Source organism: Mesocricetus auratus, unplaced genomic scaffold, assembly GCF_017639785.1.
Source record: "Mesocricetus auratus isolate SY011 unplaced genomic scaffold, BCM_Maur_2.0 Super-Scaffold_100011, whole genome shotgun sequence".
Classification (NCBI taxonomy): domain Eukaryota; kingdom Metazoa; phylum Chordata; class Mammalia; order Rodentia; family Cricetidae; genus Mesocricetus; species Mesocricetus auratus.
Window position 1 is genome coordinate 43771849 of NW_024429195.1, and position 27377 is coordinate 43799225.

The 27377-nt window shown below is 54.2% G+C and overlaps 2 protein-coding genes across 6 annotated transcripts; one reads left to right on the forward strand and one right to left on the reverse strand.

Moving 5' to 3' along the window:
- Positions 1–25: 25 nt before the first annotated feature.
- Slc39a5 (solute carrier family 39 member 5) lies at positions 26–5549 on the forward strand. Of its 5 annotated transcripts, none has more exons than XM_040754692.1 (12): positions 27–112; positions 1120–1472; positions 1717–1830; positions 2046–2226; positions 2943–3105; positions 3246–3415; positions 3638–3778; positions 4133–4226; positions 4318–4485; positions 4612–4692; positions 4795–4985; positions 5293–5549. In XM_040754692.1, exons 2-12 carry the CDS (start codon positions 1189–1191, stop codon positions 5434–5436), a joined length of 1731 nt encoding a protein of 576 aa, XP_040610626.1. In that variant the 5' UTR covers positions 27–112; positions 1120–1188; the 3' UTR covers positions 5437–5549. The 5 variants fall into 5 exon arrangements, with proteins under 5 accessions (XP_040610628.1, XP_040610629.1, XP_040610626.1 ...); XM_040754693.1 differs by lacking the exon at positions 27–112 and adding an exon at positions 524–853; XM_040754694.1 differs by lacking the exon at positions 4795–4985 and having other exon boundaries at positions 26–112; positions 4612–4749; positions 5293–5423.
- Positions 5510–25503, reverse strand: Ankrd52 (ankyrin repeat domain 52). The gene is made up of 27 exons (XM_040755215.1): positions 25373–25503; positions 24967–25050; positions 24439–24517; positions 24187–24257; positions 21741–21828; positions 21427–21569; positions 20943–21155; positions 20633–20711; positions 20226–20340; positions 19937–20019; positions 19737–19854; positions 19482–19550; positions 19213–19353; positions 19053–19133; positions 15438–15549; positions 15181–15252; positions 14182–14383; positions 13890–13977; positions 13687–13804; positions 12595–12814; positions 12404–12491; positions 12224–12307; positions 11997–12142; positions 11734–11816; positions 11537–11619; positions 11290–11381; positions 5510–10963 (listed from the first exon to the last, which is right to left on the reverse strand). The coding sequence occupies exons 1-27, from the start codon at positions 25397–25399 to the stop codon at positions 10713–10715; spliced, it is 3030 nt and encodes a 1009-aa protein (XP_040611149.1). The 5' UTR covers positions 25400–25503; the 3' UTR covers positions 5510–10712.
- Between the last annotated feature and the right edge of the window lie 1874 nt (positions 25504–27377).

Here is a 27377-nt window from a genome sequence, read left to right on the forward strand (position 1 = left end):
TAGTGTCCCTCCCCTGCCCCCTCCCTGCCGGTGACCCTTGTCCAGCCTTGCCTGCCACAAGAAGGCTGGGTGCCCCTTCCTCTGGGTGTTCTGTCTCCCGTCCTGCTGTCAGGTAATGCCAACCCCAAACCCCTGGACCAATCACCCCAATCAGACTTTGATCCCCGACCTTAAGCCAGGTCAGGTGTCAGAGGGGAGCCTGTTCTGGCTTCTTCCCTTATGTTCATTTATTACAGAATCGGGCGTGCTGTCAATGGCTGCTGGAGTGGGGAATTGTCCTCTCTTCTGCTCCTCAGGGTGGGGGACTGCTATGTGTCTGGGATTGCTAATTATCTGCCTCCTCCCCTGCTCTCTCCCCTGCGCCCCCAGTTTAGGGACACCTTGGTTCAGCTTTGCAGGGAGTGTGGGGATGGGGTTGGAAGCTGATGAAGCAGCTTAGTACCAGATGTAAGGTACTCGGGGAGGGGATATTCAAGAGGCGGGGGGGGGGCATGATACCAAATGGGTTATAAGATATTTAAGAGGAAAAAAGCTGAGCACAGGTTCTTAACCATGTGCTTTCCCAGGGCAGAGGGTGGCCCCTCCCCAGTCAGGGCCTAGCAGAGACTGACTTTTGACCCCCCCATACCAGAGACCAGTGAACCATTAACTCCTATATGAACCTTCCCACACTTGCCCCACCCCCAACTCCACCCCAAAGCAGCTGGGAAGGGAGAGCCTATCCATTCCAGTCCTGTGCAGGACGTGGCTTCCCTTGCACCTGAAGGCTCAACTCCTGACTCAGGAATCTTCTAAGGGCCACAGTGAGGTCTTCCAGGGACCTGCGGTGACAGCTCTCACATTGCCAGTAGGGGTGAGGCCCTGCATATTGAGGGGGAATAGGGAGCTGGAGCAAGGTGAGAGGCAGGTCTAGGGGGCCTGAGATGTTAGCTGACTCTGGACCAGATGTAGGGAGAACTCCGGGCAGGAGGCGGCTGCAGAAGACAGAGGGGAGGGACAGAGGAAGCCTGAGCCTGCAGAGGCCTCTCAGCTGCATCAAGTGTATACCACCGTTCTCTCCAGGCCTGAGCCGAAGGGCGGAACCCCTGACCTGACCCCGACACCCCCTCCTTGTTCTAGGACACAATCCTCAGGATGTTCCAAAGGAAATAGAAGTCAGAACCAGAGGCCCTGACCCATACTCCAGCGATGGGGCCCCCAGGGCGCTGTCTGTTGGCTGGCCTGTGCGTGGGGGTGGTCCTGGGCTGGGTAAGAGGCTCAGTCCCCAGCCTGGGTCCAGCTGAACAGGAACAGAACCACTACCTGGCCCAGCTGTTCGGCCTGTACGGAGAGAACGGGACACTCACTGCAGGGGGCCTGGCCCGGCTTCTCCACAGCCTAGGGCTGGGCCGGGTTCAGGGGCTTCGCCTGGGACACCATGAGCCTCCAACGGGACGGGCTGCACCCCCAAGTGGCGACAATTTCACACACAGGTACTCATGTCTCCCAACTCCCTAAGGTCACATCTCCCGGCTCCACTCAGTGCTAACCCTCTAGTTGCCTAGTGCTGCCTTCTTGAAATGAACCCCCAGAATGACAAGTCCTCTAGGCCCCGACCACTCCGTGTCCTGCAAGGTCTCGCTTACCTCTACTGCCTTTTACTTCTCCTGGCCCAGATCCTTGGGTACTCAGAGCCCTTTGTCTTGATACACATCTCAATGTGGCTTCCTCCCCCAGACCCACAGCTACCCACCCTAGCCTCTCCCATAAACGACAGCTCTCAGACACCCCTGGGACTGACTGGCTGTGGCTGTCCCTCCTCCACCAGACTCAGGGCAGGTGTCTGGGAACGTGAGTGAGTCTCTTTTTTTTTTGTTTTGTTTTGTTTTGTTTTTTTTCGAGACAGGGTTTCTCTGTGGCTTTGGAGGCTGTCCTAGAACTCGCTCTGTAGACCAGGCTGGCCTCGAACTCACAGAGATCCGCCTGCCTCTGCCTCCCGAGTGCTGGGATTAAAGGCGTGCGCCACCAACGCCCGGCGAGTCTGACTCTTAATTCATCTGATGTAGGCCCCAGGAACCGGAGCTGAGTGTGAATGTCTGGGCAGGAATGCCTCTGGGTCCTTCAGGCTGGGACCTGGAGGAGTCAAAGGCCCCCAACATGCCCCATGAGCCAGGGTCCTTGGGCCTAGACCTCTTTCACAGACTTCTGCTGCTGGACCATTCGTTGGCTGACCATCTGAATGAAGATGTAAGTCTGACGGTCTCTAGAGAGGGGACAGGAGCTGTGGCACTAGGTGGCCTGAAGTATTTGAAGAGTCGCTAACTGAATAGTATTAGATATGTTGTTCTAATAGTGAAAGATACCTCCTTTGGCTTTAGTGCAGGCTGACCAGATTCAGGAGCCATACTTAGCGAACAAGCAGTTCAGAGAAGTATCTTAGGGTGGGTATGGAGAAGTGTCCTGGAGACAATGCTGTGTCTCTCTAGAAAAGCAGTCAATTTTTTCCCCTCGTTTCCCATCCACAAGAAGGCAGACAAAGCTGTCAGGCCCTGAGATCAGTTGACATGCCCCCATCAGAAGGGGCATTCCGGCCTAGGCTGGATCAATTCATGACAGGTGTGTTGACAAAAGACAGGCAGCATGTCAGTTCCTTTCTCTTCTGGGATTCTAGTACGGAGGGTTCTAGTTGAGCTGCCAAAACAGCTCCATCACTAAAACAAAGACTGCCAGGGCACGAGAGGGAAACGGCAGAGTCACTAGACAACTGAGAAATTCATGCTGAATACTTACACGGGACTGAATACGCGGTGACTAGCACACATCAAGTCCCCTCATCCCCAGCTCTGACGCACATGCCCGTGTGAGCCAAGGGGACCCTGAGAGAGAACTGGGACTCCATGGAGAACAGGTGGAGATCTGGGCAGTGCTTCACTCCCTAATACCTGTCTCCCCCTCAATCTCAGTGTCTCAACGGTTCCCAGCTGCTGGTCAATTTTGGCCTAAACCCTGTCGCTCCTCTGACCCCTCGTCAATTTACTCTGCTGTGCCCAGCCCTGCTTTACCAGATTGACAGTCGTGTTTGCATCAAAGCCCCTGTTCCAGCACCTCAAGGAGACGTACTGTCTGGTCAGTGAATGGGAAGGGTGGGGGTCCCTTGCTAAGGAAGGGGGACCACTGGGGCCCAACTTCCCTTTAATGTGTCTCTGCCCACATAGTGCCTCTGGGCCAGCCCTGACCTAACATTAGTCCCAATTTTTCCTTCCCAGCCCTGCTTCATAGTGCCCTGGCAGTCCTGTTGCTCAGCCTACCTGCTCCCCTTTCCCTGCTGCTGCTGCGGCTCCTGGGACCTCGTGTGTTGCGGCCGGTGCTAGGCTTCCTGGGGGCCCTGGCCGTGGGCACCCTTTGTGGGGATGCATTGCTACACTTGCTGCCACACGTATGTGCAGCTCCATCTTCATACCCTGGCCCCGTGGCGGCTAGCCTCCATGCCTTCATGTGTTCCCTGGCCCTTCCCATGCGCTCCCATGTCCTAACCCCTGGCCTCAGTCACAGCTGCCTTCTGGGTGTGGGAGTAAAAGCTTGCTATCCCTTCACTGGGAGAAGGGGATGCCGCTGGGTGTAGGGTTTCCAGGGTCTGCTCTGCTCTACTTTCTGACAGGCACGAGGAGGGCAACATACAGGACCTAGCGAGCAACCAGAGGAGGATCTGGGTCCGGGGCTCTCCGTGCTTGGTGGCCTCTTCCTGCTCTTCGTGCTTGAGAACATGCTAGGACTTGTGCGGCACAGAAGCCTCAGGCCAGTGAGTGACACCCTGTTCTTCTGCCAAACCCAGAGTCCTAGCCAAGTCAGGAAGCGAGGGGCACTGTTTCTGGACCTCGGCTGCTTGGCCAATTGCACAGAACTTGTCTGCTACTGAGTGGGCATGGGCTTCTTAGCATAGACCCAGGACTTGTGCCAAATGGCTTCTTTTCTGCAGTTCATATCAACATTAAACAGAAAGAAATGCCAACCTGGGAACAGGCATAGGTCAAAAAACATTCTCCAGGTGCTAGAAGTGGAACCAGGTGTTCATTTTCCCAGCTGCTGGCCTGGTCTCCCCTTAGTCCCTGGCCCTGCTGCCTCCTCCACCAGGAGGGATGCCCTCCCATTTCAGAGATGCTGCAGAAACAAAAGGGATCTTGGAGAACCAAACCCTGACCCAGAGGACGGCAGTGGAATGGTCCTTCGACCCCTACGGGCAACTTCAGGTAACTAGAAAAAAAAATGAGTGCACTAATGAACGAGCCTGTGGTTCCCACTTGCAATAACGGACACTTGTCTTGGTCCTTCTTACCGCAGAGCCAGAGGTTCAGGGCCAGAGGGAGAACAGCCAGTCCCCACTAGCTCCAGCTGCTCCTAGGCACCGAGGCCACAGTCATGAGCAGCAGGGTGGCAGCAGCACGAGTATCACATGGATGGTTCTCCTGGGAGACAGCCTGCACAACTTCACTGATGGGCTCGCACTAGGTCTGAGGCCACCCGCGGGAGCGGAGGTGGGAGGCAGGGACGGGAGTGCCGCCAGGGAGGCGGGAGAGGGGAGAGCAGCAGAGAGCGACTCCTGACTTTCAAGAAGGCCTTTGATTCTGATGCCAGGCGCTGCCTTCTCTGACGGCTTCTCCAGCGGCCTCAGCACCACCCTGGCGGTCTTCTGCCATGAGCTGCCCCACGAGCTGGGTAGGAATGGCAAACATGGGGTAGGTGGGCTCCAGAAAGGAGACCTCTGAGGACAAGGTGAGGGGTAGCTTCAACTCACCCTCCTGTCCTTTGTCCCAACAGGCGACTTTGCGATGCTGCTTCAGGCAGGGTTGTCCTTTCAGAAGCTGCTGCTGCTAACCCTTGTATCTGGAGTCCTGGGGCTGGGGGGTGCAGCCCTCGGGGTGGGGCTCAGCTTGGGCCCTGCTCCCCTCACTCCCTGGGTGTTTGGGGTCACAGCTGGGGTCTTCCTCTATGTGGCCCTTGTGGACATGGTGAGAGGTGGGGGATGGGCAGGGGGGTGTGGAGGAGAGGGAAGTGCCAGGCCAGCATCTCCACCTCTAGGTCTGGAGAGTATTGGCCCCACCAGAAAGAAGTATCCAAAGGTGGGGGTCACAGGATGGGGCAGGCTTGGTGGCATACATCTTCAATCCCATCCCTCAGGAGGAGGCGGCGGAGTTCGAGGTCAACCTGGTCTACACAGTGTTGCAGGCTTAGACAGTGAGCCCTTGCCTCAGAAGAGGTAAACAAAGAAGCAGGCCTGGGTAAGAGCAGAGTGCTGACAGTCTCCTTTCCTTTCAGCTACCCGTCCTGCTGCGTCCTCCCGAGCCCCTGCCCGTGCTGCACGTGTTCCTGCAGGGGCTGGGGCTGCTGCTGGGGGGCAGCCTCATGCTGACTATAGCCCTGCTGGAGGAGCAGCTGCTGCCCGGGGCTCCTGATGGCTGATGGGGCAAGTGGCAAAGGATCAAGACTGCCCTCCTCCCCCAACCACAGGAACGGAGGCGGGACACAGGGCCAGTAGGAGCAATAGGACTTTAATAAACAGAACCCGTCCCAAAGCCATGACTACGACAGTTGTACTTGCACCAAAACAGCATAGAAAACCAGGGTGTGGTGGGAGGGCTCAAAGCAGGTTGGGGGAGGACAAGAATGGGGGCCTGGAGGATGTGGGGTGCGTCAGTCTTCAGGGGTAGATCGCATTGTGCTTTAGCCCAGGTAGGAGGGGGAGGGGCAGGACAAATGCACCAAGGTCCCCCTTTTTTTCTGCTGCCCTCAGCACCCTGGGGATGCAGGTATCTGGGCTTTATTGCTGCCCGCCAGCATTAAACACCCCTGACCCCAACACTAGCACCACAGGTGGATCGAGGGTAGGGAGCAGGGCCAGAGTGGGAAAATTGCTTAGAGAAAGATTCAACTAGAATCCAGTGAGTTGTGCTCAGTTCTCTTTACTTCCTACAACCGAGTACATGGGTCACAGGGTGGAGGGTGCAACAGGACATGGGACATGCCCCTCCGTGCCCCCCCAACACACCTGCACACAGGACGGTGGTGTCTGCAGCATCACAGGTCATGCAGGGCATGGGGAAGGGGAGGCTCACACACATAGATGCCCACAGTGGGTACCAGACAGAGAACACCCCTGAATATACACAGCTGTACATGGGGAACCCCAGGTCCCCACCCAACCCTCTCCCCTGTCGTGCTGCTCCCCAGCAGGGGAACTGTATTGCTTTGAGAGAGCCACCCTGGGGCTGCTCTGCCAGGCACCCCCCTATCCCTCCCACCCACCCGTTTTGGCACATCTGCAAGACACACGGCAGCGGGAGTAGGCACCCTCCCTCCCAGGCTTCTACGGCTTGGAGTCGGGGAAGGGGTAGGAGATAGCATCCTCCATCTTTTCCCCAGCCCTTCCCAAACCCCTGCCAGACCCACTCCAGCCAAACCCACCCGCCCCGAAACACACCCACACACACCCACGCACACACCCACGCACACGAAGCTGAGCTATCCAGGAATACGAGTGAACAAGATTGTCCAGGGTAGGGGCAGAGGCGGAGGAAGGACTGGAAGCAGAGACCCCACCCTGGCATGGGTAAGACTGGCACAACAGCTACTTTAGTGCAACTGGAGGGCGCCCAGAGTGAGGGTGGGCACAGGGGCCCGGGGAAAGGGCCCACAGGAGTGAGTGAGGGCCACGGTGGACCTCTCGTCACCCTCCATCCTCTGCCCTCCCAAACGCAGTGACAGTGTCCCCCTCACACCTACGTGGGCAACAGCAGCCTCGGAGTCAGTACCTTCAAGTAATTAAGAGCAGACCCTCCCCACCCCATCTCCCTCCCATCTCTGGGAATTTGGTCGCTTCTCTACAGGGGTTGGGCTGGGAGGAGGGGTCCCCAAGTCAGACCCTTCTTTCTCTACGTCCCTCTTCCCCGACCACCCGGCTTGGTCCTCAAAGACCCCGCACCTCTGTCCTCGCCCAAGCTGGGCTAAGGCCCGAGGGCCAGAGCCACACAGAGGGGAAGAGGCTGCTTTGCTCACCGCGCCTCCCCGCTCGGTAGGGTTCAGACTTGGCCGGAGGGATGGCCGCACTGGCCTGTCCCAGGAGCAGGGCTTCTGGGCTAGGGTCTGTAAGGCTATTTTCCTTTGCGGTGGGAGGGGGCAGGGAATGAGCGCTGGGTGTGGGAGAGGGTGAGGAACGGCTGAGTGGGAAGGAGGAAGGGGCCTGCCCGCTGGATGGAGCACAGTTACCGGAGTCATTTCACAGAGAAACGCTCCTGTGCATAAGATAGTGTGCGCGCATGCGCACTCCCAGCCTGCCAGCCTGGCCCACCCCGCCTCTCGGGACCCCTTCCAAGACCATAGAGGGGTTTTGGGGGTACAGTTGTAGAACCATTCACTCCAGCCCCACCGTCCCCACCTCCAGCCTCTTCTCCCCTCTCATCCAGGGAGGAGGAAGGTGCTTGGGTGGGCAGACAGCGGTGGAAACAGTATTGAGTTTTCCTTTGGTTACATATTGAAGGCAAAGGTGAGCTGGACTTACAGTCAAAACGGATAGGGGTGAGGAAGGAAGAGAGGCCATGGCTGGGGTTAGAGAGGGAGGCGGCCCTCCTCAGCCCCTCCACCCCAAGGAACACATGTCTACATGGGGGGGGGCGGTCCCTCAGTCTCATGTCTCCACCCCCCCACAGCACCAAACAAAAGGAGAAGCCCCCTCCCCCAGGGACTACTCCCCACCCCGACCTGGGCTGTACATTCAGTGGTTTTCAGCAGTCCTATGGCTCAGGGGCCACGGGTGGGGGAGGTGGCCCCAGTCTTAGCGTCTCAGTTGGACAGTGGCAGTGACCTGGGTCTGTCGGTCCGTCCTGGGACCCACAGTTGTGCCATTTGTTTTTTCTGAAGGATGGTACACAACCCTACAATAGCCACCGCCCAATCAGAAACACCCCCTAAAATCAGAAACTAAAAACTGGCTCTTCTCATGTCGTCCTGATTCCCATGTCTGTTTCCCTGTCTGCTATATAGCCCTCGCTCTGTCTCCTTTGCTGGGACCTAGGGCTGTCCCCAGGGCCCTCACTTGAAATAGGCCTTTTCACAAAAGTGCTTATTACTTGAAGCAAGTGCTTTAGAGCTGTGGTGGGGGAGGGGAGGGGGGGAGGAGGAGGGGAGGACAGGAGATGCTCCTTCCCCTCCCAACCCCCTTAAGATTGGGGGGCATTCTGCCTGTTTTACTTCTCCACACCCGTTTAAGTCAAGGAGGTTTAAAAAAAAATCTTAACATTAAAATAAATATGCAGTGGCCATGAGAATGGTCAGAATGCTTCAGAACACTAGGGGCTGGGGAGCCCAGGCTGGGGTGCGGGATTTCCTTTGGCATAAGGAGTGGAGGCTGCTCGCCCTCCAGGCCTCCTCATAGCCACATGAGGAGGGACAGAGGGCTCCCTGTCAGTGTTCCCAGCACTGCTGACAGTGTGCCCAGGACAGCAGGGAACATACAGCCACCAGAAATCTCATCTAGCAAAACAAAACAATGGGGCTCCCGACAAACGCCGAGTCGGATTCCTGTCACGGTCAAGCATTGATAAAGGAGAACACGACTGATAGCCCAAGTCATCCCTGGGGAAACCATTTCCCTGCTCCCCATGCCCCCCACCATCTAATTCCCAGCACCAAGATGAGAGGGAAGGGGGTGAAATGGGAAGGTTCTAGGAGAGAAAATTGAAGTTGGGGAGCAAGCTATGCAGAACCAGCAGGGTTGGGGTGGGGGCGGCAGCCCTTGAGAGAGGTCACATTGATTGTCATATAGGGAAGGAGAGAGGGCAAGAGGGGCATTGCAAGGCCCTTTGGCTTTGAAAACAAATAAAAACTAAAAGCTGCACAATCCTTCTCACCAAATAATGGTCATGTGGGAGCTTGAAATGGTTTAGGATCTGAGGGTGGGAGCAGAGAGACACAGATAAACAGGACCACGGAAAGGAAAGTCAAACACCCCAGGCTTCTGGGAACCAGCGTGAGGTATGGTGCAGGGTGTCTGTGGGGAGGAAGGGCTCCCTGGGACAGTCCCTCTCCCCTCAGCTCACCCTCGGCAAGGGTGGCGAGACATTCAAGGACACAATTTAAAAATGGGTGATGTTAGAGCAAGCTTGGGTAGGGGAAGGAGGTGGAGGGATCCCTGGGAGACCCCTGTACTGTGTAAACGAAGCCCATGCAGTTCTCAGCTCTCGGGGCAATACTGACGGCAGCCAAACTGGGCAAGGGTGCACTGTGGGGTGGGGGCAGGGCCTCTATTCAAGTTCTGTGTCTTGGCCCCTGGCTGAGGTATTGCGTGTGAGGAAGGGACACTGGGTTAAGGGACTGGGTCCGACTGTGCAGAGCTCACCAAAGAGATGGATGGACAGGGCATCTGAAGGGACCAGGGCCAGATGCAATGCTACATTTAAAGAGAACACTGCCCCTCCTCATTCCAGCCCAGTTTGGCTTCTCAGGTACATTCCAGGAATCTATCAGTGCAGCGCCTACTCAAGCCCGTCTCTCCCCATGCTGGGAAGGCAGGGACTGAGCCTCAGTGTCCACCTGTTGCTCCCTGGACCAGTGTCCCCCCCTCCACTGGAGGAAGGCTTGGCTTCCCTAACAAGCAGTCCCTACGCTGCCCCTGCCGTTCCTACCATCTTTGGCTTCATATCAGGAGTGACTGGGGCAGTGGGTACTCTCGGACATGACAAAGTGGAGACAGACAGGGGGCATGGAGGAACTCTGGGATTGAGGGACACAGGAGGAAGAACACGTTCCCTACCTCCACTCACAGCAAACACATGCCTGAAACACAGAGGACAGACTAGGGCTATAGTTTTGAAATGGGCAGGATATTAATTTGTTTCTTCCCCTAAAGAATAAAATGCTTACTTAAAAATTCATGACAAGCCTCAGAGTTCAGGGAGACGAGAGCCAAGGAGGGAATGGCCACAGGCTCCCCGCTCCGAAAAGAAGTTAAAAGAAGCAAGGTTAAAGTGCGTGGTTGGGGGCCAGGCTACAAGTGGGGGCCAGGAGCAGGCTGTGGGGGCAGAAGCAGCCCTTGGTTTGCACATGAGGAGCCAGGGGAGAGTGTAGGGTAAGGGCCAGGTTCAGTAGTTGCTGCTTCAAGTGTCTGCATTTGTATTTTAGGGGTGATAGGATATGGGGGGAAGCTCTAGGCCCCAGTGCTAAATACCCTCCCCCCATCCTCTAGCTGCCCCTGAAGGGGGAGGGGGACGCCCCCAGAGTGCTCACACAGTACCAGAAATTAAGGCTTCTCACTGCTGCAGGGATGGAGGGCCAAGCGGGGAGGCAGTGATGGGTATGGAGGAGGGGTCTGCCTGGCAGCAGGGGCAAAGGGAGGGGGACTGGAGCGTCAGAGGGAAGAGTTAGGGGAGCTGGCAGCAAACAGGGGAAACAGATGGAGTCAAAGAGGGGGAGCCAGGCATTTAGCAATCATTTTGGGACACTTGGCAGAAGGGGTTGCCCTGGGGGTACCAAGAGCCTGGGGTGCTCCCTGTGGACCCCAGACCTCTGCTAGGCCAGGACAGTGTGGCAAAGGTGTGAGCAGCTGCTCCCCAGTGCTACCCTCCCCACCTCTGCCCCACCCCCCGTCGTGTTCTCCTTTAAAGTGCCCTAAATGTTTAGACTTTTTTCTAAATAAATAGAATAAGATATCAAGCCACCGGCAGGGAGAGGGACACTGGAGGGGGCTACTCAGAGTAGCAGCCATCTAACCCAATGGCACCATGCCGCTCCTGGCTGTAGGGACAGGAGGCCCCGTGCGGCAGGGCGCCACAGCCACCCACCGTCTTGGCGGCTGCGATGCCGCAGTTCTTGAGCAGGCTGAAGCTGAAAGGGCTGACGGCGTCCTTGGGTGGGAAAGGCTTCATGGTGGAAAGGATCAAGGCCAGGCAGTCTGCCACATCTTTGTTGGGAGCGCAGGCTAGTGCTGGGGTGTGACCTGTGGGCCAAGGGGGAGAACACAGGCTCAGGGTCCTGAGCTCTGTGGGTGAGGGTACGCCAAAGGGGACAAGCACCCATTGTAGTCAGAAATCCAGGTGGCAAGGGCCCAGGGAGTCCATGGCAAATTCTGACTGCAGGGCAAAGGGCAGCACATGGGATGGAGTGTGTGGGAGAGCTCCCTGACCCTGCTTGCCTGACCCTGCCTGCAGATTCACTTCACACGTGCCTGTGACACGCAGAATACTAGTACTGGGACCCAGGAGAGGCGGGGATCCCTGGACCCCACCCACCCAGGAGAGGCGGGGATCCCCGGACCCCACCCACCTTCTTCATCCACAGCCAGCACTGTGGCCCCACGACTCAGCAGGGCCTGCACCACAGAAGCTAGGCCATTCCGGGCAGCGATGTGGAGTGGCCTTAGAAGGAAAACAAAGAAGGGGCACTGAGTAGGATACCAGGTGGCCTTGCCACCGCAAGGTGGGTGACAAGGACCCTGGACAGACGCTGTGAGCTCCAGAGAGCCGCTGGAGCACAGGTTGCTTTCCAGCCGCCTGCCTCCCCCAACACTCACATCTGCAGCGCACTGTTGGTAGCATTGATAAGGCCAAGGTCTTGGGTTTCTGCCAGGATCATGAGGGCACATTTCTCGTGGCCCTGAGGAAGAGGAACAGAAAGTGGACAACAGGGCAGGAGCAGGGGGACCCAAGTTCCGCCATAGTCTATGAGGCAACCGAAAGCCCCCACGTCACTGAGCCTACTCTCGGGTACCTTGCTGCAAGCCAAATGCAGGGCAGTGTTCTTGTTCTCATCCAGCACAGTCAAGTCTGCCTTCCCTCGATACAGCAGAAAGTCTACAAAGGGAGCAGAACAGACCGGTGACTTCCTCCAGAACAGCAGCCATCCCACTCACCCTCCTGTCTGCATTCTGCAGGGACTTTGCTTCCCAGTCATAGAAGTTGGAATACCCAGAAACATCCTCTTGCGTTACGAACCCCAGGCCCCCATATGCCCTGCAGGAGGCCCCTACACACCAACAGCAGCGGTCTGCCCATTCTCGGCTGCCGTCATGAGCGCAGTGCGGCCAGTGTGGTCAGTGGCGTTCACTTCTGCTTGATGCTGTAACAGCATCCGGAGCCCAGAGACATTATCTGCGAAGGCAGCGGCGTGAAGGGGGGTCCTGGAGGGGGCGGGGCAGAGTGGAGTCAAACATGGAACACTCTTAGGCAGAAAGCAAAGCCAGAGGACTGTTGACACTCACCGTCCTTTGGCGTCTCGGCTGTTCACAATCTTGGCACCCAGGGCTCCCAGCAGCATCTCTGTGGTGCTGTCCTGGTTATTAATTCTGGAGTGGGGGAGGTGGCACCATCAGAAGCAGAAAACTAGAGGACTCCCTGCCCTCAGCCCAGGGTCTCGCCCTGGAGAGACGGCCGGCACTTACACTGCACAGTGCAAAGGGGTGAAGGGATTTCCCTCCAGGTATGAGAATGGGCTGTGTTCAAGTAACAACTCCAGACAATCTTCATGTCCTGGCACGAGGAGAGTATGTGAAGGTGAGAAACGGCAAACCTCTGCCTGTCCCGTCCAGCTCCCTTCTTACAGCATCCCTGCGCCTGCCAGAGCCCCTCGTACCAGTGTAGGAGGCCCAGTGCATGGGCGAGTATCCGCTGTAATCGACACCAGCATCTAGCGGGTCTGTGGAAAGGGCAGCCTGCAGCAGAGTCCGCAGCACTGCAGTATGGCCACAGGCTGAGGCCAGGTGGATAGGTGTGCGCCCCTTAAAGTCTCGGCACAGCACAAATGCATCGTGGTCCAGCAGGGCAGCCAGGCAGTCCTCACAGCCAGTCACCGCCTGCAGGGCAGAGGTCAAAGTGGTGAGAAGGCTCTCCCCAGTGGCTAGCTGCTGGGGCTGGCCCAGGAGCAACAACTACTTGAGGAATCCATCCTTATCTCTACATAATCCTAGCGTCAGGGATCAGCAGCTACTTTCCTGACAGGCACATGGTCAGAGTCAATCCTGAAGCTCTCGGAACAAAAGACCCTAGAGAGTGAGGAGACTGCGGGATCAAGAACCTATAGGCTCAGGCGGGCGTTGGTGGCGCACGCCTTTAATCCCAGCACTCGGGAGGCAGAGGCAGGCGGATCTCTGTGAGTTCGAGGCCAGCCTGGTCTACAAAGTGAGTTCCAGTACAGCCTCCAAAGCTACAGAGAAACCCTGTCTCGAAAAACCAAAAAAAAAAAAAAAAGAACCTATAGGCTCAGCTACTCAAGAGGGCAAGGCTGGAGGATCACTTGAGTCCAAGAGTAGAGGACCAGCCTGGGTGATATAGTGAGACCCCTCAAAATAAAAAGATCTGCCGGACACGTTGGCGCACGCCTTTAATCCCAGCACTTGGAAACCAGAGGCAGGCCGACCTCGTAAGTTCAAGGCCAGCTTGGCTTACACGGTCAGTTCAGAGCCTGCTAGGCCTCCACAGTGAGATCCTGTCTATCAGAAAAGGAAAAAGAAACAAACCCCAATAGGATATAGTAGCAACAGCATACATGGGTAGCCAGCATAGTCGGGGTGGTTTGAGCAAATGGCTGAGTATCCTGGGAAACACGTCACCAGGAGGGGTGAGAGGCATTCCTCTCAGAGCAAACACAGCCCAGTAAGACTCAGAAACAAAATGCCCACTCGGGTGGGGCCTGTGCGTCTGTGAGCAACCTTATGTTCCCACTCACCCCACGGTGGAGGGCAGTGCGGCCCCGGAGGTCAGCAGCATCGGCCGTGGATCCCTTCTCTAGCAGCAGATGGACACAGTCCACGTGACCATTCATGATGGCCAGCATCAGTGGGGTCCTACAGAGCGGGGACAAAGGCGAGGGCCGTCAAGTGGAGAAAGGGCAGGGTGTGGCAAAGGGGAGACATTCCTGGACACACTCACTGTCCATAGGCGTCCATGACATCTGTGATGTCAGCTCGCTCCCCACTGTCAATCAGCAAGTGCAGGGAATCAGTGTGGCCAGAGGCAGCTGAAAGAAAAGGAACCCATCAGGACAACGTCAGGAGGGAAGAAGGCAGGTCGGATCTGGGCTCAAGGATTGGAGCGCTGCGAAGGCCTAGGGTAAGAAGAAAGCCTCAGGTAAAGCCTGGAAGCTTCCATCCTCCTTGCCCTAGTCCACTCCCAGCCCAGCTGTTCAGGGGGATCTGGTAGTAGCTTGATGGGGGCCACTAACCAGCAGCATGTAGGGGTGTCCACTTGCGTTTACGCTCCTTGATGAGGGCAGAGGCACCATGGGCTGTGAGCACCTCCACACACTCCGTAGAGCCCCGCTCAGTGGCCAGGAAGAGCGCGGTGCGGCCCTTGTGGTCCCTGACGTCCAGATTCACCAGCGTCTCAGCCAGCGTCTTCAGGGCTTCACAGTGACCATTGTAGGCCTGCAGGCAACCAGCACACACGGCTAAGGACACTCCTCTTCCTGCCCTGCTGCACGGACTCAGGAACTCTGACTGCCACGAGCTCCGTGGGCTCTTTCCAGACAACCTGCTTGCCACATCCCAATGAGAATGCAGACACAGGGCTGGCAGGATGGCTCAGTGGGTAAAGACCTTGCTGTGCAAGCATGAGGACCTGAACTCCATCCCTGCAGCCCAAACACAGGCAGAGATGCTGTGGAACAACCCTTTGTACACTGTGAAGCTGTGTCACTGTGACTGGTTTAACAAAGAAGCTGACTGGCCAGTAGCTGGACAGCTGAATAAAGTTAGACGGGAAGGCCAAACTAACAATGCTGGGAAGGAGAAAGGCAGAGTCGGGGTCACCAGCTTGACCCAGACGGAGCATATGAACATGCCATGATAATAAAGGTACCACCACATGGCAGAGTATAATAAGGAATATGGGTTAGCTTAAAAATGTAAGAGCTAGTTAGTAATAAGCCTGAGCTACTGGCCAACCATTTACAATTAACATTAAGTCTCTGATTGTTAATTTGTAAGCGGCGGCTCCCAGGAAGGAAAAACTGCTTACAAGAGGGAAAATCAGCTCCACGAAGTTGTCCTCAGATCTTCACATGCACACCATGGTACACACATACACACACACAAGCATACTACATAAAAACTAAGTGTTCTTTTTAAGAGAATGCAGATGTAAGGACGGGGTCACAGTGCTGGTACAGCCGTGAATGGTCAGGAAAGGACAAGAAGGCAAAAGGAAAAGATGCTGGACTCACAGCTAAGTGCAAAGGGCTGACGGGAACAGTGCTCTCCACATCTTCCAGGCAGTTAAAGGACATTTCTAAGAGCTGTAAGGAAGGAAAGTCAGTCCATGCGGAGGCTTCGGAGCTCCCCACACGTGGGCCCTGCCACACGCAATCTCCCAATTCAACCGTACCTGGTTTTGTGACCACAAACCTGAAGGCAAACCACAGCCCTGCTGTTCCTGCCCCTTCCCAAAGCCCCCTCCCCAAGGCCAGGCCCCCATACATACCAGTTCGAGGTTCTGTCTGTTGCCGTAGGCGGCTGCATAGTGCACAGCTGTGTAGCCCTGCCTGTCCCGCAGGGAGGGGTCTGCACCATTATCCAATAAGAACTCCAGACAGCTGGGAACCAGGGATAGACTGTGAGGCAGGGTTAGGCCTGGCCCAGCAAAGGTGCAGCTCTGGGCGGGGCAGGGGACGGGGCAAGGGAGCGCTGCAGGCCTCCTTCTGGTTCTCTACATCCTGCCTGGCTGGCTCCACCTGGGCCACCCACCCCAGCGCCGTCTTCTACCCTCTGGACCCTCTCCCATGCTTGGCTCACAGCCTTCTGCCGGTGGGCATGTTCACTCCTGCCTCCATGCACACCAAGCCTTGCCTAGCAGGCCTGCTTTTCCCCATATGGCTCAAGTCCAACTCATCGCAAACTCAAAACTGTACCGTTCTGCTCTCTGGGGCCTTCCTAACCATTCCAGTTTGTTCTCTACTTGGCACTACTCCACTGGTGGTCTTCACTTCCCTTAGTTGTAATAGTAATGACATCTAGCATTTACTTTGTATCAAATACTGTGTGGTAAGCATCTCATGTATATCCATTTAACTACATATAACTATATAATTATTCTCAGAGCTAGACACCTATTTTTTTTTTTCAAGACAGGGTTTTTCTATGGCTTTGGAGGCTGTCCTGGATCTAGCTCTTGTAGACCAGGCTGGTCTCAAACTCACAGAGATCCACCTGCCTCTGCCTCCCGAGTGCTGGGATTAAAGGTGTGCGCAACCACTGCCAGGTTAGACACCTATTTTTAAAGACAGGGTTTTCTGTGAAATGGTCCTGGGTGTCCTGTAACTCACTCTGTGGACCAGGTTGGCCTCCTGCTTGCCTCTGCCTCCCAAGTACTGGGATTAAAGGTGTATGCCACCACTGCCCAGCCAGCTAGATACATTTTTATCCCTACTAGAGTTGAGAAAGTTTAAGCAGAGAGGATAAAGAACCTTTCCAAAGTCACAGAGTTGAACCTCTTCAATGTGTAGCCCGGGCACTTGGTATGTAGACCAGGTTGGTCTCAAACCCAGATACACCTGCCTCTGTATCCAGAGTTTTGGGATTAAGAGCATATATCACCATGCCTGGTTTTTTCTTGTTTGCTTTTTGAGTCTCTTGTAGCCCAGGCTAGCTGTAAACTCACACAGTTAACAGAGAATGACCTTAAATCCCTGACCTTCCTGCTTGCATCTCCTGAGCCCTTGGGTTAAAGGTCTGTGACACTATGCCCAACTTTTTCCTTTTTATTTTTTATTTTATTTTATTATTATTATTATTTTTATTATTATTATTATTTTTTTTTTTGGTTTTTTGAGACAGGGTTTCTCTGTGGCTTTGGAGGCTGTCCTGGAACTCGCTCTGTAGACCAGGCTGGCCTCAAACTCACAGAGATCCGCCTGCCTCTGCCTCCCGAGTGCTGGGATTAAAGGCGTGCACCACCAATGCCCGGCACTTTTTCCTTTTTAAAGACAGGGCTCATTTAATAGCCTTGGCTGTCATGGAAGCATCTATATAGACCAAGCTGGCCTTCAACAGAGGTCAGCCTCTGCCTCCCAAATACTAGGATCAAAGGTGAGTACCATGACCACCAACTCTTTTTAAAATCTCTGAAGTCTAAGATTTACAGAAAAATGAGGATAGTAAGAGCTTCCATGTATCCCATAATTAATCCTTTTAGCAATCACTTACATTAATGAGTATGAAGGTCCTTTCACCCATTTCCCCAACAGGTGATTTCAATGTTGTTTTTCAAGTGTGTGTGTGTGTGCGCGTGTGGTGTGTGAGAGAGAGCGGGGAGAGAGCATGAGCGTATGTATGTGTGTGTGTGCGCTCGCGTGTGGGTGTCAGTCAGGACAATTCAGCAGTCAGTTTCTCCTCCCATCACATGGGTCCCAGGAACCACAATCAGGTCATCAGGCTCAGGAGCCAAGGTCCCGTGTGGCCTTCCTGGAGAATTGTGTCACTGTGGAGGTGGGTGTTGAGGTTTCAAATGCTCAAACCAGGCCCAGTGTCTCTCTCCCTGCCTGGGAGTTGGTTTTCAAAGGAAAACATTCACCATGCTGTTGAGAAGTGATCTTGCTATGTAGTCCAGGCAGACCTAGAATTATATTCTCCTGTCCCAGACTCTTGAATGCTGCTGCTGGTGGGTGTTTTTAACTTTATTTCTAGGTGGGACTTTTTGCTTTCTGTGACAGAATCTCACAAAGCATGAGGTGAACTGGAACTCACAGCAATCTCCTGCTCAGATATCCAAGTGTTAGCTGGAGACTACAGGCCTGAGGAGACTACAGGCCTGAGGAGACTACAGGCCTGAGGAGACTACAGGCCTGAGGAGACTACACCTAGATGCTTGATTTTTTCTCCTGAAAAGGGTCTCATTGTAGCTCATGGCTGGCCTCAAATTCTTTGGAACAAGGTTGTCCTTGAACCATGATCCCTTGAACCTCCTTACCCCAAAAGGACTGGAATTATGGACATGTGCCAGCAACCAGCTGTTTCAGATTGTTTTTGAGACAGGGACTAGATATGTAGTCCTTGCTGTCCTGTAACTCCCAGACACAATCAATCCTTCCACCTCTGCCTCCCAAGTGTTGGAATTAAAGGTTTTTTTTCATTTTTAAGATTTATTTATTATGTATACAGTGTTCTGCCTGCATGTATCCCTGCAGGCCAGAAGAGGGCACGAGATCTCATTACAGATGGTTGTGAGCCATCAGGTGGTTGCTGGGAATTGAACTCAGGACTCTGGAAGAACAGCCAGTGCTCTTAACCTCTGAGCCATCTCTCCAGTCCCCTTTTTAATGAAGTTTATGGAAACACAATTCTCCCCTTCGTTTACGTCAGTGGTTTTCAACTAAGGACAATTTTGCCCTCTAGGCAAAAATTCCTCAAAATGTTTGGTTGTCACACCTTGTTTTGATGTTGGAAACTGTTTTAACACTGTACCCTATCAGTGAAGTCTCCCTACACTCCCCGCACCACAGCCCTGGAGTAATTCATCTATTTTGCTTTGAAAGAGAAAGTCTGACTGTATAGTCCTGGCTGGCCTGTAACTCACTACATGGACCAGGCTGGCCTCAAACTGCCTCCTGAGTGCTAGGGATAATGGTGTCCATCACCATGCCCAGTTAGGAACCTGGCCCAGTGGCATACTGCCTGCCTAGATTGAACAGTGACCATTCCAGGATCAATCCCCAGAACTTCAGCACTCAGAACACTTGGAACATGAGTGAACCTTCAATTAAGGCATTGCATGGATGTAGCTTTTCCAGTTTTTAAGGAGCTCCTGCTCAAGTACACCTTTAATCCCAGCACTCACAAGGCAGAGTGAGTTCCATGACAGCCAGGGCTACACAGAGGAACCGTTCTCAGAAAATCAAAAAAATAAAAGCCCCGCTCCTTGAGGAGAGGAGCTATGTCTGCTATTTGTCTTTCTGCTCCTTGAGGAGAGGAGCTATATCTGCTATGTGTCTTTCCTCACACACCCCACACTGCTGGCTAACAGATTCAAACGGGTGGGAGGAGGGAGGAGCCAGGGCGGCACAGTGGGGAGGCGCAGCCCAGCACCCTCGTTAGTACTCACAAGAAGGCCTCCTTCCTGCGCGACTCCTTCAGCAGCTCATCCTCTTCAGCATCATGGCTGGAAGCAGTGTGGGGTTCCGCTCTGGCGGAACAGAGCAGAATTTAGGAGAGCGCAGGGAGGAGGAAAGGATGGGGAAGAACCAAGGCAGCAGGAGCCTCACCTCCGGTACGTGTCAGAGGCAGCAGCATAGTGAAGGGGAGAACAGCCTTTACAGTCGGCCTCATTGACGCCCGCCCCGGCGGTCACCAGTGTCACTGCACACTGGTAGCTACCGTTGGCAGCTGCGTAGTGCAGTGCGGTCCTGGAGAGATGGTTACAGAACAGATGAAAGGGACAGATACGACCACCCCAGATGTGCAGGGCACACGGTAACCCTCCTCCTCCCTTCCTTTCTCTCTAACCAGACGCCAGCTCTGCGCGCTAACTTGCCTTCCAAACTTGTCTCGCCGTCTCAGGTCAGCTCCACTGCTCAACAGCAAATTAAGACATTCAACATTCCTAGAAGCAAGACCAGGCGCAAGAGTGAGCGTCCTGAAGCACACTCACCAGCCCCGGGAGAGGTGGGAGGGCAGAGCCCAACGGCCTCCATCACGACTATGTTCACTGTTCAAAGTAAAGAGCTCGGCAGACAGTGGGCACCACGCCCTGGCCCAGCTCACAAGGCCTAGGAGCAAAAGGACATACCCTCCAGAAGCAGCAGCATGGAGACAGGTGCGGCCAAGGTTGTCAGGTGTGTTGATGTCAAAGCCAGCAGAAAGCACATGCTCATTGCTGAGTGAAGACACGATGCTATACAGCTGACCTGGAGGGGCACACCAGCCACAGATGGTACCCAGGAGCCCTGAGCCACCTTCCTTCCCATCACCCAGCCAGTCAACACATACCTGAAGAAAGAAGCTTCCGGCAACAGTCAGAGAATCCAAAGAGAACAGCTAAGTGCAGGGGAAACATGTCGTGGATGCCGCGCCTGGGAAGAGGTTGAGGGACTCAGCCCTTGGGCCAAGGAAGGACCAGTTACAGCGCTCCTTTCTGTGGCTCACCACCCCACCCTAGAGTCAGGCTAAGAGGGTCCCCAAACTTCTCTCTGACAAGCATCTTAGGACCGCTGCATCTGATGTGAACAATAGGCAGGACCTGATATGGCCCAGAAGTGGGTGGAGGGCCCTGACTCACCGGGCGGTATCCGCGCCATTGGTCATGAGAGTGCTGATGAGCAGCTCGTGTCCGTAGCGGGCAGCCACATGTAGTGGTGTGTTCCCAAATTTGTCAGCACAATCGATCTCGCTACCTGAGACAAGAACACACACACACAACCCAGGCACGCCTTAGGCTAGTGACCACTCAAGTGCCATTTATAGTAGGTTGGATTGAATTAAGCATTCTCCATGCATCATCATCATCCTCATTCTTCTTATTTTGAGGCCTTAGACTGGGAAAAGGTAGAGTTCCAAGTATCTATTCTGAGAGGAAGAAGGGGTGGGGCAGGGGGGAAAACCCGGCAGGGGAAGAAAGGGGGGAAAGAAGGGAGTTCCTAAGGACCAGTCCTTGGAGGAAGAGAGCACAAAGTCTTGAGTCCGTACCATTCTGGATGAGGATCTGGGAGCGCGTAAAACGGCCATGGATGGCAGCCATGTGGAGAGGACTTTTTCCTTCTTTACTCTGTGGAAACACACAGTGTTTATTAAATGTAAAGCAGAGAGACGGTCCTGTTCCCTCTTTTAGGAGCACATCAACCAAGATGGATACGTTATATGGTTACCCAACCACATTCTCAAGACCCTGATAAGACCTAATCACCCCAGAAGACCCATGGGTGGGCAATCTCCCAGAACTACCTGGATGTGGCTGAAGCCCCAGAGCTATCTATAAGTACCTCATCCTCTTAGATACCTGGTAGTTGACATCAGCCCCGTTATTGACCAATAGCTCCAAGCAGAGAGCGCCATTGGTGGAGACAGCTGCCACATGCAAGGGTGTGAAACCCTTGTCATTTGGCTGGTTGACATTGGCTCCTGCATTCACCAGTTCGATAGCCACAGCATCCTGGCCCAGGTAGCAAGCGATGTGCAGAGCTGTGTTTCCAAAAGCGTTGGGCTCATCAATCTGGATTTCCAAGGGTGGGGGTATAGATTATTAGTTAAAACAAAGTTAGAAGCCGTCAATTAGCATAAGAGCCCTAGAAATCCTACTGTGCCTGCCCCTTCAGATTTCTGATCCAAAATTATAATGCTGCTATTATATAGCATAAGCCTTAATCAGTCCCTTTCTTCATACCCTTCCAACCTGCAGAGACCACACCAATAGCTCCGGCACCCCCTCTCTGCATCAGACTCTGACCTATGACTCCCTGTCACACAGTGCACATGGCTCTGACCTCAGCCCCCATGCGGAGCAAGTACTTCACCACTTCAATCTGGCCACTGGCTGCAGCTGTGTGGAGCAGCCCGTAGCCCTTTCGGTCTTTACAGCTGAGGTCTGCTCCACGTGCCACCAGAAGTTTCAAGACCTCCAAATGCCCTAAGAAGAAAAGGAGGGGATTAAAAAAAAAGCAGACCTAGGGTGAACCCAAAAGCCCCGAGCTCCTCCCCTCCACAAAGGCCCAAGGCTCCTCCCCACAAAGGTCACAACCCCCTCTCCCTGCTCTGGGAATCCTAAAGTCAAATTCCTCCTTTTCTTACAGTCTCTCACCTAGGAAAGCTGCCCAGTGCAGTGGCTGGCGCTCCTTTTTATCGCAGACATTCAGGCTGGCTCCCTTGTTGAGGAGCAGGCTCACCGTCTATATGAGGATATAAAACACAGAGTCAGGTTCATGCCCTCAGCCTGCCCAAGGGCAGAGGCAGTTGATCTCCTGAAAGAAAGGCAACCTGGTATCTTTTAGCTTCACATTTGCAGTGCTGGGGGCTGGTGCCTCTGTTCATGCATACACAGTCAGAAGGAACAGCAGAAGAGTGGGGTCAGGAGCCAAAGACAACACCAGATAGAGTAAGTTAAGGATCTTCTGGATGCCCTGCTGGCTCTCAGCATCTTAGGAGCCTCTGGAAGCATGCTAGACAACATGGGCCTTCTCTTCATAAAAGACACACACAAAACATTCCTGCCAACCGGTGATGGTGCACGCCTTTAATCCCAGCACTCCAGAGGCAGAGGAGGGCCGATCTCTGAGTCTGGAGTTCCAGGACAGCTTGATCTACACAGTGAAACCCTGTCTTGAAAAACCAAACCAACGCCGGGCGTTGGTGGCGCACGCCTTTAATCCCAGCACTCGGGAGGCAGAGGCAGGCGGATCTCTGTGAGTTCGAGACCAGCCTGGACTACCAAGAGAGTTCCAGGACAGCCTCCAAAGCCACAGAGAAACCCTGTCTCGAAAAACCAAAAAAAAAAAAAAAAAAAAAAAAACCAAACCAAAACAACACACAAACAAAAATTCCCATGGAATCTCAAAAGGTCCTCCTGAAGGCCAAGTTGAATTTCAGGGTATTTATCATGGCACATGCCTGCAATAACTAGGACTTGGTCAGGAAGACTGTCACAAGTTCAAGGCTGCCTCGAAATAACTAAAAAGAGGGATGTGGATATAGTTGGTCAGTTGAACACTCACCTACCATTGACGACACTAGGAAGCAAAAGAATTTCAATCATCTCTGGGTTCAGAGTGCAGCCCTTACTAAGCATGTGTAACAGTGATTCAATAAAAACTCAGTGTAAGCTAGGGATGGTAGTGATAGCATCAGCTGACAAAATTTATAAACAGTTAGATTCAAAACATTAGAAATCTCATTTGATAGTTTTTAATTAATAACTGGGACACAAATTATAAAGCCTGATTTGTTTCAAGAAAAACAACTGAATTCATATTGTTGTGTGGCATTTCTGGCTGGTGTTTTAAGCTTAGTTTATAGTGCTTCCTCAGCTCCTCATTGTTTTCAAGCTCACCCTAAGACATCTTTTTGACTTCATTTACCTACAGGAACAGTTCTTTTTTCAAGATATTTTTCATTACTTACTGCTGACTGTTTTATCATTCACCTCAGTCAGTTTCCAAATCTGGTAGCCGACTGGGGATCTCTAAACTCCTTTAGCTCATTGAACTGGGTTTCAACATATTTCATTATTGCTGACTGAACGCACTCTCACGGCAACCTCGGCAGATTCATAAGCTTGGAAGTGTTTAATAACATCTTATGATTCTATGAAACAGTCATTATATTCTTTTTGACTCAGACGAAAATCAAAAAGCTTCAGAAAGCTTCAACGTTTCTACACTCAGATCACTTCCAAAGCTTTGAAATACTAAACATCCTGGTATCTCGCAGATCTAACAAGCATCTCTGCTTGGCTGAGGGAAACAGGATCTCTTACTTGAGCTGCCTGGAATCTACCTATCACTCTCCAACCCAGCTCCTGAAAATCTTGACACACACACATCTACTCTAAGTAAACCCCCCCCCAAGCCTACTTCCAGGAAAAACAAATGCTCCCACTATATTAATGACAAAAAACTCCTTCCCTTTATCCCTTCCATACATACCAAAATCATGTCTAGTACCCCAATAAACATACTGGGTGGTCCTCTCCAAAATCCAGGCTGAAATCTAAAACGCCCCTCTTAAACACTACACACTACTTGGCCTCAGCCGCTACCATCTCCCCCACCCCCCAGGAGCTAGAGCTAAGGAAGTGATGAAGATCAAAGAAGGATTTTTCCCTCTTTTCTAGGTTGATAGCACCAGAGCACAGGACTCCACGAATGTGTTTGGCCCCTTATGCTGTCCACTTGAACGTGGCTTGAGGGACAAGGACACAACAGCCACTATTGCCCACCCCATCACTAGGAGAAATCTTAATGCCCACAGGGGGACCAGACTTAAGGTGGCCCCCCAGGGAGGGATGACTCACTCAGGCCTGGCAGCAGGGCCCCCGCAGTCTGCCAGCCCAGTGTTAAGCTCTCTCTGACGTCACATCAGCGGGCAGCACTCAGCCCCCCTTTCCAGCCAGTTCTAGGGGCAGGAAGGAGGGGCCAAAGTCTGGTCTCCTCCCTATGTGGAGCAGAATAGTCCACCGGCCAGAGAGCTGAGTTTCTCTAGCCTTTCAACCCACCCGTTTTGAAAAGGTGAACTGAGGTAGGGGTCCATACCTCGTTTCGGGAGGCAGCGGCACGATGAAGAGGGGTCAGCCACAGTGTGTCCTTAGCGTTGACATTAGCACCTGTTTGGATACAATTTCCTATTTTGTTGGGGTCTGAGGGGTGGGGGTGAGGGCAGTAATGGCAGTGGGGGACCTAAATGGACAGAGTCATTCCTGGGCCAAGCACCAGCAAGCAATCCTTGGGTATGAAGAGACTTCACCCCTCCCTGGGTGCCACACCTTCCCGGCTCCCCACTTTTACCTGACATCAGTAGCAATTGGAGGATGGGGACATCGCCTACGTAGGCAGCAGCGTGCAATGGGGTTCGCCTCTCTTGGTCCTGGAAAGGCAGAAATAGAAGTGGCTGCAGAGAGAAATTACCCTGGACCCCGGTTCAACTATGAGAACCCCCAATCCCTTCCTGTAGGTTTTACAGGGTCTTAATCCCCATAGGGGGTTTCAAAAGCCAGCAGCCTGGGAGGGTGGAGTCAGGGCCACCGATCGAGAAACCTACTCCTTCCCGGAGGGGTGGGGGCGCTGCAGACCCCGATGGTTGAGAAGAGAACACCGTTTTTTTTTTTTCTGGGTATCCCCAGAAACCTCTGGTCCGTGCTCCATGCCTGACCAACCTCAAATGCGGCGCAGGCTCTCGTTTCTGAGTAGAAAGAGCTGCAGTTTCATCGGAGCGAGAGGAGAAACGGAGCCGCCCCACTTGTGGGGAGGGGTCCCGAACACCGGAGCCCGGATTCTGGCTCTGGCTCGCCATCCTCCCCGCTGCTCCCAACTCACCAGCACATTGATGTTCTCTTTCTGCGAGAGGAGGGAACGCACTTCCTCCACATCTCGGCTAAAGATGGCCTGGACCAGGGGCGGCTGCAGGGAGAACCAGCTTTCAGGGAGCGGGCCCGAGCCAGAGCGGAACCGGGAGATGGGGGAGCACACAGGTTGGATGGAGGGGGGCGTCGCTGGAGGGGCTCCGCCACAGGGGTCCTGACTGCAGCGGATTCCTACGGTGTCCCCACCGGTCACCAGGCCCCCAAGGACACCGCTTCGCCGAGGGGAGCACGGCGTGGGGCGCGGCGGGAGCCGCGGGAACCCCGGGCTCGGGCCCAACCTAGGCCGCACATCCCCGGGCTCGCGTGGCGGCAGCGCCGGGCCCTGGGAGGAGGACGTGGGGAAGGGCAGGAGGGCTGACCTGGTCCGTGATGCTGAGGATCCCCATGGCCCGGCCCAGGCTCCGTCCGCATCGAGCTCGCAGCGGCGGCGGCGGCAGCGGCGGCGGCGGCGGCTCCACCGGGGACACGGGGCGGCCCAGGCGGCGGCTGCGGCGGCGGCTGCGGGGAGAGGGCGGCCCCGCCTACCGGGGGGCGGGCGAGCGGGAGCCCGCAGCGCTCCCTGGCGGCGAGCCTGGGCCGGGCCTCAGGGCGCTCTCCGCGCAGGCTGCTGCCCAGGCGTCGGCTCCCTCCGCCCGCCCCGCGGCGCCAGGGGCGAGCAGGGCGGCCCGGGCTCCTCCGCTCCGCCTTCCGGCTGCGCTGCGCTCGCCGCTGCAGCCTGGCGGCCCGAGAGGACCCCGGCAGGGCCATGGCACGAACTCGGGTCTCGCTTCCCCCAGTGACTCCCGAACTCAGGAGCAAACTGCCGGCCGGAATCCACCCAGTCCACGAAGCTCCAGCAGGGCAGACGCCTCCCGACCGCACTCACACCCTCAAGTCCTCCCAGATAGGGCAAACTCGGAGTATGGCAACCCGAGCGAGGTTCACATATGGCCCCAGAACGAGTGTCCGCTGGTATAAAGAAAATAGCAAGATTGCTAAGTTGTGCAGAGAAATCCCAAACAAGTCTGCTGCTTCAGGAAGCCTCCACAAAGAGCAGGACCCAAGGCCTCTAAAGCCAACGGGAAGGACACCAACTCCGTAGTTTCCCACTGCTAGGTTAGGGTAGTAACTGTCTCCCCCAGTAAAAAGGCTCACCCATTAATGAAATTAAGGGGAAAGAAAAGGGGAGATTGATAGATGGGTACAATTTATAAGAGGTAATTCAAGGCCAGGCATGAATCATGTCTAAAATTGCTGCACTCTGGAAATTGAGGCAAGACTGAGTTCAAGAACAGTCTAGGCTTTCTTCCTTTCTGTTGCTATAACACTGACCAAAAACGACTAAAAGAAGGAAAGGGTTTATTTCACCTTACACTTCCAGGGTACAGTCCTTCTTCGAAGAAAGCTAGGGCAGAAACCCAAACAGGAGCAGATAAGCGGGAGCTGGCGCGCAGAAGCGGAGTCGGGAGTATTGCTCTTGCCGGCTCCAATTCACAGGCTTTCTCATCAGGTCCAGGACCACCTGCCTAGGGACCGGTCCACCCACAGTGGCTGGGCCCTCCTACTCAACTGTCAATCAGCAAATGGGAAAGTGTTGGGGCTGGAGAGGCGGTTCAGCTAGTTAAGAGCACTGACCACCCTTCCAAAAGACCCAGGTTCAATTCCCAACACCCACCCACATAGCAACTCAGAGCCCTGTATAACTCCAATTCCAGATAATTCGGTAGGCTTCTGGCCTCTCTGGTCACCACGTATGCACTTGATGGAGAACTAGTTATGCAGGTAAAACATCCATATAAGTAATAAAAGTTTTTAAAGTCACATTGAAAAGAAGAAAAAAGAAATGTACCCTGACAGGTGACTCTGATCTAGGCAATTTTCTTTTTTCTTTCTTTCTTTCTTCTTTCCTTCTTTCCTTTCCTTTTCTTTCTTTCTTTTTGAAACACTTTTTATTATATATTTAAATTAGAAACAAGCTTGCTTCCCATGTCAGTCCCAGCTCCCTCTCCCTCCGCTCCACGCCCACTCCCTCCACAGCCCCTCCAGCCCCCCACCTAATCCCCACTCCTTTCCCAGGGAGGGTAAGGCCCTCCATGAGGATCTCTAGAGTCTATCATTTCATCCCGGGGAGGGCCCAGGTCCTCCCCCTGGTGTTCAGACTGAGAGAGCATCCCTCATTGTGGGATGGGCACCCAAAGTCTATTTGCATGCCTTCTCTCTCTCTCTCTCTCTCTCTCTCTCTCTCTCTTTTTTTTTTTTTTGAGACAGGTTCTCACTATGTAATATAGCCCTGGTTGTCATGGAACTCACTATATAGACAGGCTGGCCTCTATCCCCCAGAGATCTGCCTGCCAAGTGCTGGGATTAAAACCATGCATGTGCTAC

Bases quoted from the DNA above. Each gene is read 5' to 3' on its own strand.
- Slc39a5 (XM_040754692.1), top strand. From the start codon at position 1,189: ATGGGGCCCCCAGGGCGCTGTCTGTTGGCTGGCCTGTGCGTGGGGGTG. The intron at 1,473-1,716 runs GTACTCATGTCT...TTCCTCCCCCAG, and splicing joins GGCGACAATTTCACACACAG to ACCCACAGCTACCCACCCTA. The intron at 4,486-4,611 runs GTCTGAGGCCAC...TTCTGATGCCAG, and splicing joins CACTGATGGGCTCGCACTAG to GCGCTGCCTTCTCTGACGGC.
- Ankrd52 (XM_040755215.1), bottom strand. From the start codon at position 25,399: ATGGGGATCCTCAGCATCACGGACCAG. The intron at 24,258-24,438 runs GTAAAAGTGGGG...GTATCCAAACAG, and splicing joins CCAATTGCTACTGATGTCAG to GTGCTAATGTCAACGCTAAG. The intron at 11,382-11,536 runs GTGAGTGTTGGG...TTTCCTTCTAAG, and splicing joins ACCAACAGTGCGCTGCAGAT to GCCACTCCACATCGCTGCCC.